Source organism: Bos mutus, chromosome 5, assembly GCF_027580195.1.
Source record: "Bos mutus isolate GX-2022 chromosome 5, NWIPB_WYAK_1.1, whole genome shotgun sequence".
Taxonomy (NCBI): Eukaryota; Metazoa; Chordata; class Mammalia; order Artiodactyla; family Bovidae; genus Bos; species Bos mutus.
Genome location: NC_091621.1, coordinates 76,273,531 through 76,282,336, shown reverse-complemented (window position 1 = coordinate 76,282,336; position 8,806 = coordinate 76,273,531). Strand labels below are relative to the sequence as shown.

The 8,806-nt window shown below is 41.2% G+C and overlaps 1 protein-coding gene across 1 annotated transcript; it reads right to left on the bottom strand.

Moving 5' to 3' along the window:
- Positions 1-2,973: 2,973 nt before the first annotated feature.
- LOC138987886 (basic salivary proline-rich protein 3-like) lies at positions 2,974-5,910 on the bottom strand. The gene is made up of 3 exons (XM_070370137.1): positions 5,847-5,910; positions 3,556-3,965; positions 2,974-3,411 (listed from the first exon to the last, which is right to left on the bottom strand). Exons 1-3 carry the CDS (start codon positions 5,908-5,910, stop codon positions 2,974-2,976), a joined length of 912 nt encoding a protein of 303 aa, XP_070226238.1.
- Between the last annotated feature and the right edge of the window lie 2,896 nt (positions 5,911-8,806).

Genomic DNA, 8,806 nt, shown 5'->3' with positions numbered 1-8,806 from the left:
GTGTGGTAGAAATCAGGGAAGGAGAGGAACATGAAGCTGGCTTCTGAAATTGGGCGAGAGGCGTAGAGGGGATGCAATAGCAGGGAGAAAAAAAAGAGATATCTTTCTGCCCCCAAGCAAATAACAAGGAGAAAATGTTTCCCAGGAAAGTGGTCCAGGAGGAAGCCTGATGGAAGCATCAATGAGAAGGAGTCCTGAATGTTTCTATGCTGGGTTCATGGCCCTCAAATTTCAGATTCATGAACACCCAGAGTGAGACATGACATTATCTCATGTCAATAGTAATTGACATGCATAAAAGCCACAAGTATCCCTTTTCAACATGTTCAATAGAAATTGGATGCTGATTATTTTATTGGTAAATTGAATACAGACTGACTTCTTTCAACGTCATGGCTTTCTGAAGGACTGGTATCTTCATACTCATGCTCTGAAGAAAAAAATAAAAGATAAAAGAAGCTCATAGAAGGTGCACAATTCAGTTCAGTTCAGTTCAGTCGCTCAGTCATGTCCGACTCTTTGCGACCCCATGAATCACAGCATGCCAGGCCTCCCTGTCCATCACCAACTCCCAGAGTTCACTCAGACTCATGTCCATCGAGTCAGTGATGCTATTCAGCCATCTCATCCTTTGTCGTCCCCTTCTCCTCCTGCCCCCCAATCCCTCCCAGCATCAGAGTCTTTTCCAATGAGTCAACTCTTCACATGAGGTGGCCAAAGTATTGGAGTTTCAGCTTCAGCATCAGTCCTTCCAATGAACATTCAGGGCTGATCTCCTTTAGGATGGACTGGTTGGATCTCCTTGCAAGGGACTCTCAAGAGTCTTCTCCAACACCACAGTTCAAAAGCATCAATTATTAGGTGCTCAGCTTTCTTTATAGTCCAACTCTCACATCCATACACGACTACTGGAAAAACCATAGCCCTGACTAGACGGACCTTTGTTGGCAAAGTAATATCTCTGCTTTTCTTTTTTTTTCTTTAAATTTAAATTTATTTATTTTAATTAGAGGCTAATTACTTTACAATATTGTATTGGTTTTGCCATACATCAACTCTGCTTTTCAATATGCTATCTGGGTTGGTCATAACTTTCCTTCCAAGGACTAAGCATCTTTTAATTTCATGGCTGCAATCACCATCTGCAGTGATTTTGGAGCCCAAAAACACAAAGTCTGACACTCTTTCCACTGTTTCCCCATCTATTTCCCATGAAGTGATGGGACCAGATGCCATGATCTTCGTTTTCTGAATGTTGAGCTTCAAGCCAACCTTTTCACTCTCCTCTTTCCCTTTCATCAAGAGGCTTTTTAATTCCTCTTCACTTCACCCTTCACGCCATAAGGGTGGTGTCATCTGCATATCTGAGGTTATTGATATTTCTCCCAGCAATCTTGATTCCAGCTTGTGCTTCTTCCAGCCCAGCATTTCTCATGATATACTCTGCATATAAGTTAAATAAGCAGGGTGACAATATACAGCCTTGACGTACTCCTTTTCCTATTTGGAACCAGTCTGTTGTTCCATGTAGAGTTCTAACTGTTGCTTCCTGACCTGCATATAGGTTTCTCAAGAGGCAGATCAGGTGGTCTGGTATTCCCATCTCTTTCAGAATTTTCCATAGTTTATTGTGATCCACACAGTCAAAGGCTTTGGCATAGTCAATAAAGCAGAAATATATGTTTTTCTGGAGCTCTTTTACTTTTTCCATGATCCAAGTGGATGTTGGCAATTTGATCTCTAGTTCCTCTGCATTTTCTAAAACCAGCTTGAACATCTGGAAGTTCATGGTTCATGTATTACTGAAGCCTGCCTTGGAGAATTTTGAGCATTACTTTACTAGCACGTGAGATGAGTGCCGTTGTGCGGTAGAAGGTGCAGAGGTGGCTTATAATCCTTGCAGAAAGCAGTGAAAGGAAGTAGCTTAGAGTCCACATTTCCCCCTCTCTTCTTCTGCCCTCTCCTGTTTCCTTCCAAATCTCTTTGGTCTACTCTTTTCATATACCTAACAAATAATGGACTTTAAAATGTTGCTTGAAAGGTTAAAAAAATTATTCTTAGGTTGATTATCTCTTAGTTGCTATGTAAACTGTTTAAATATATATTTACAAAGATGGTTACTGCAACCAATTTTTCACTAGTGAAAAACTGAAACCAGCCTAAATGTCCATTGATAAACAGTTGGTTAAAGAAATCAGGACACTAGTCAGAGAATGGTAGAGTACAAATTAAAAAGAAAACAAGACGAGGATCAAACATTCTTATAGCTTTATGAAAGTTTTACAAGATGTTATTTGAAATGAGCAGTCTATGGATCTTCATGTAAAGTATAATATAATTTGTGGGTGAAAAAACATTCCCTATGTTTATGTAGGCATCAATGTTTCCAAAAGCATGTTGAAAAGGGATACTTGTGGCTTTTAGAGAAGAAAGTGGGGAGGTAGGATGGTAGGATGTCTTTAAGAATTAGCCTCACGTTTTGCTGTTCAGTCATTTTTTTTTTTTTTACCTTGAGCATACACTAAAGGAAATTTTGATATTTAAAAGGAAATATTTTAGCTAGATAAATTTAGCAGCATGAAGTTAAAGTATCATTTACAGGGACACTGGACCTGAGAGGCCTGGTCGGGTGGAAACTTGAAAAGGGTAGTCATTTTGCCTGAGGAGGAGGAGAGGAAAGAATGTGGCTCTACTTCCTCATTATCAGCCCATTTAGGGCAGGTGATCATCCTGGAAAAGACAATTTATGGTCCATGTTTCTCACAATCAGAATCACCTTGGAGAGCTCATTAAAAGTAAAAGCTCTTGCTGCCCTCTTGCATATATCTGAATAGGAATCTTTAGAACTAGGATTCAGGACCGTGAAATTTCAACATGTTTCCAGGTGATTCAGTGACTCACAAAGTTTGAGACATATAGAGCTCATTATTGATGGAGAATGAGCTTGAGTCATACCTGTCACTGAATTCCAGATTACTGGGGTGGTGAGCCTTGGGGAGGTCTTTGTGGTCCATGCCCTGGGGGTGGAGGTATCTGACTCCTCCCAGGAGGAGGTGGAGGAGAACAACCATTAGGAGGACCTCTTGGTGGAGGTGGTCTCTGCTGAGGTTGACCTTCTTGGAGGGGATGGTCCCTGCTGTTGTTCCCCATCTTGTGAGGTGGATCCCTGTTGTTGATCACCATCTTATGTGGGGGGGGGTGGGGTTCCTGCTGTGGTTTACCATCTTGTGAGGATGGTTCCTGTTGAGGTTGATCTTCTTGTGAAGATGGTCCCTGTTGCTGTTCACCATCTTCTGGCAGTGTTTCCTCTTGAGGTTGATTTTCTTGTGAAGATGGTCCCTGTTGCTGTTCACCATCTTCTGGGGGTGTTCCCTGTTGAGGTTGATCTTCTTGTGGGCATGGTCCCTGATTCTTTCCAGGAGAGGCAGGGGAAAATGATGATTATGAGGACCTCTTGGTGGGGTGGTCCCTGTCGACGTTGACCGTCCTGTGGGGGTGGTCCGTGATTCCTCTCAGGAGGAGGTGGGGGAGAACTACGATTATGAAGACCTCTACCTGGGAGTCTTCCCTGCTGACGCTCACCATTTTGTGAGGATGGTACCTGTTCAGGCTCACCATCTTGTGGGGGTTGTCCTGGCTGAGTTCATCACCTTGTGGGGGTGGTCTGTGATGAGGTTTACCATCTTTTGGGGGTGGTCTGTGATGAGGTTTTCCATCCTTTGGTGGTGGTCTGTGGTGATGTTTACCATGTTCTGGGGGTGTTCCTTGCTCATCGTCATCACCTTGTGTGGGTGGTTCTTGCTCAGCTTCATCACCTTGTGCGGGTGGTCTGTGATGAGGTTTGCCATCCTTTGGTGGTAGTCTGTGGTGATGTTTACCATCTTCTAGGGATGTTTCTTGCTCAGCTTCATCACCTTGTAGGGGTGGTCTTTGAAAGTCCTCAACTGAGTTTGAGTTGTTTGCATCTGCAGTATATGGTACAAGAAGAGAGGCAGTAGGTGATGGAAGGCTCCCCTCTCATTTTGATCTCTCGTGACCTTATCAGACTCCTTTCCTCCAGAACCTGTCTCTTAACTACCAAGTTCCTTCCTACTCCCTCCTTCCTTGTGTGGTTCTTCTGTTCACCCATATACTAGTGATGTTGAGTCTTAGTTCTTTGCTCTTGAGAAAAAGAGTGTCTTCAGTTTGGAAAAAAAAAATGAAGATGCTGGATATCTTAGCATCACCAGGGGATGTCTCCAAGGACAGAAGATAAGCAAAGGGATTTTGCATGTCAGTTACGTTGCCAGTTATGGTTTGCGTCTCTGAAATAACCTGTCAATTGTGACTCTGAGTCTGGCTGGCTGAATGCATATGTGGAACTCTCTGGCTCTAAGACTAAATGGAGCCCTGGTAGTTGAGAGAGAGACAAAGTGATGGCCCCAATGTGGTCACTAAATAACTTTTACAAAATTTAATAAGGTATGGGGGACATATTGAACAGTGAAAAACAGAGAAAATGGAACCTGATCTAGTTTCTTTGCATTTTTCCTAAACCACATATTTAGAGAGAGGAATAACTGGGGAAATGGAAATAGCTGAGGGTTTAGTTCTTGGTAAGCAGATGTCAGACTTAAGATTACTTCCCTATGCTGTCCTCTTTCAGCAATCATTTCTGGCCCAAGGGAATAGGCAGCATACTCTCTGGTTATCCACAGTAGACATTTTTGTTTTTCAAGTTAGGGTCCTGTTCATGGTCCCCAGAATCATGGTTTCCAAAGGACTGTCTATATCTTTAGGGGTTTTAACACTAATTAATTCTTTATAAGAGAATGATGATGAAAAAAATCAGAGAAGTGAGAAGTTGCTAAAGATAGGAAAGAAAGATGATGGACGGTTAGTTGAGCCTTAACTAACCGTCTGAGAAATTCTTCACTGTTTCTGTCTAGGAAACAAGCAGAAGTTGAAGTGTCAAGGAAGTTTCGAATCCATTAAGGCTAACAACAAGTCTACCAGGAATGGGACACTTCCAACCACAATCTGTATATCCCCTAAATGAACTTTTCAACCCCAGTGTGCAATGCTGTTGTAAAGGGAAGAGGATGTGAAGGGGTGCAGGATTGTTCCTGTGCTGAGGACAATCACAAACTCCAAGGACATAAGACATTTTTGTCCTCTCTAGGATCTGTTGAACCCTAATGCTAATTTAAGTGCTGGGATATTTCAGTGTCATATTCTAATGTCCTTCTGCCCTCTATCTTTACGAAATACTTTACTTATATTAGCATGTTTTCTCAAGTTGGGGCAACCAGGAATAAACATGTGAATACAATCTTGACCCGACAGGGGACAGCACATAGATATATTAAATGCGAGTGTGAGTCAAATGAGACCCCTGGGTCCTGGAATCTCTTTATCTCCATGTAGAGAGAGAGAAATATTATCCTTGTGTCCATCTCTGAAATATCTCTGAGTGGGCTTCACCTCCTCCATCCATCTGGCATCCCCTCACATGGCCACCTTCATGCACTGCCTCTTTCAGTTACCATAAATCTTCATGAAAGAACTTCTCTGTTCCAATCTTGCCATTTTGCAATGCATCCTTCATAACCCAGAGAGAGTTTTGTTAAAAATCTCAATATGCTTTGTCATTCTTTGCTCAGAGTTCTGTATACACCTCAAATTTCACTTTAAGTAAAATATGAGACCTTAGCATCAATGAGGGTGTGAAGGGCCTTATCCTTGTCTTGAGAATTCTGCAGCTCATCTTTCCTTTCATTTACATCCCCTCTTTACCAGCTTCCTTACTGCAGTGTGATCTCCCAAGCCCCAGGCAGAGGCTCAGAACCCTTCCCCTTTATTCTTACCAGAAACTGGGTCTTGAGCTGAGCTCAGGGCCGGCAAGGCCACTGAGAGCAGGATCAGCAGCATTTTGGAGGAAGCTCTGGATTTGCTCTCAGCTCTGTGCTGGGAGGAACCAGGCAGCTTTCTTTGTAAAGGGGACCAGAACAATGGTATCTTTGAGTTCTATAGTGGGCCAACCTCGTCACCAAATTGATACGAATATGGTTGGATCTTATCCCAGGAGGATGGAGTGGGTAGAATGCTATTAGAGTGTCATTTAGTTTGGGTAGAGTGTCAGTTCTAAAAGATACTACATGTGACTTGGGCAAATCTTTTTGAAGAGCATGTCCAAGCAGTCAGTACCTATTAGACCATATTAGAATTGCCTGTCATAATTTGATGTTCAGTCTTTTTGGTGAGACTGTATCTCTGTCCTTCTAATGTGCTCTTCATGTGTTTGCAAGTATGTTGGCTGTGATCCTGTACCTGCAAATGAACTTGGTCAATATCTCAGGTCATTATGGTCCAAATCCCATCTCTCATGGTATTTGTGTACCTGTGAATAGGATACACAGCAAAACATTTTGATGATAGAAGTCATCTCTGTTTATCTTTGAATTTTGTGTGGAAAACTCACACTTGGTCAAGCATATATGACAAAATGTTGACCCCTGGCCTGCTCGGGCCACCATTCATCATCCAAGTCGCTCTGGCTCTAATAGGAATGTTTTGGTATTTTCCTACAAGCTGACCTAAGATTTTCTATTCTTATGAATATTCTTAAGAGTATGATATTTAGTCATATGAAAGATGGACACAGAATCCAGAATGAGGTTTCCAGGACAGAATGAAATGAATACATATTTCTTTGAATAGGTGATGTTATCTTTTATCTCTATGACTTGTCCCATGTAGCATCCCTTTTCTAGAATGATTATGAGATTCTGTTTGTTTATTCCTAGGAAATATTTTTAACCTAGTTAAATATTTTTAATCAGTAGTCTACTGATAATTTCATGACCACAGTTACGCACTCCAGAAAGGCAATCTGATAGTCCCTTCAAAGCTTCATTGCCTTTATCTTCATTTCCCATGGTAGAAAATGTTTTATCCGCTTATTATTTATTTATTTTTTTTGGCTGGAACCACTATTTAGTTTATTTATTTATTTTTTCCACATTTAAAAATTTTTTTTAAAAATTTTATTATTATTATTATTACTTTACAATATTGTATTGGTTTTGCCATACATCAACATGCATCCACCACGGGTGTACACATGTTCCCCATCCCGAACCCCCCTCCCACCTCCCTCCCCATACCATCCCTCTGGGTATCTGCTTATTTTTTAACACAGGGAATAATGTCTAACATATTCTGACACTCATTTCTCTCCATTGTTTATCTGAATCTTATGTGTTGATATTTTCTGTTAAATTAATCCTCCCTATTTTTAACTTTGATATGTACTTTTATTTCTATGCATTTTGGGGTAATTTTATTTGACTATTTGATTAGGGTCTTTTAACCCTTCACTAGCTGTGTTGATTTTTAACAATCTCACCACAAGATATTGTGTTTTGAAACCTTTTGGCTATTTGCGTTCCTCTGTTCAGTTGCTGAACTTTTCCTGTGATCTTAATAGGTGAGTTGATAAAAAGTTATTTTCCCATATAGTTACATTTGTTTTTAATATCAGCAATTAACACAGGTTTCTAGTCTTATTCTTATCCCTTTCATATGAAGATGTTTGTATAAATTAATTTTTTGATTGTATTACAAACACTACAGGAATGAAGGTCATGCATGTACTCATTTGAGCACAATGATATGAATTTCTCTGGGGAGGCATAGTAGTGTTGGATACAGTTGTGGATGCCTCATTTAGTTGGGCTGAGCTTTGATTTTTTAGTCATAATAACTCTAAAAATTTAGAAAGCCCAGAGAGAAAGACTGGCACAGGGTTGTCTATCAAAGTGTGCATTTATATATCTCCTACACTGCTTTCAGTCATTTGCCTGAGAGTGTTTCCCAGGTTCTGGGCTCCAGAGCTGATGCCACTTCCTCAGTGATCAGAGCGATGACAAACGTTCTCAACATTTTTGTGTCCAAGTGTCTGCAGACTCAGCTCACTTGAGTCAGCAAAATAATGGGGGCTGGAAATTCATTCCTCTGCCTCCGAAACATAGACAAATACAACTACAACTTATTTTTTATGGGATCTAAGTAACACATATCTCCCTCCTGGTTTTATGAAGACATGCAGAAAGCAAGGAAGCAGATATCCTTAAAAGAAGGATTTTGTTCAGGTGGTTAATGAATGACTCACTTTTCTTCCAGATGGACTTTCTTTCAGAACAGGGAATTTCTTTCAGAACAGAGACTTTGTTCCTTCTTCTTATGAACATTCATATTACCCTCAACTACTATCATGTCTTGGTTATATCAGGTTATATACTACCAGGCTCCTCTGTCCATGGGATTTTACAGGCAAGAATACTGCAGTGGGTTGCCATTTCCTTCTCCAGAGGATATTCCTGACCCAGGGGTTGAACCCAGGTCTCCCACACCGTAGGAAGATGTTTTACCATCTAAGCCACCAGGGAAGTCCTAAAATCAACTGCCCACTCTGAGGTTTGGACTTCTATTTTCTAGGGATGTGGTATGTGTCTTTCCTTTGAAACTGAGTGGAACTTTTTAAGTCCCTTGACCAACATAGTATGTTAGACTTGCTGTTTTGTGACTCTTGAGCCCAGCTCATAAAAATCCCATGCAAGCCCAGTTTGTTTTCTTAGAAACCTGACTGCACGTTGTGAGGAAGCCAAAAGTGGCTTGAGAAAAGAGACCACAGAGTGAGGCCACTGGTGTGTGCTCTGGCTGAGAACTCAGTGGAGGGTCCCATAGGGAGCAGCACGAAATTCTAGGTGTGTGAGTAAGGATGGCCCAGGTAGTTCTGTCTCAGTAGTTGTGTCATTGCCAGTCT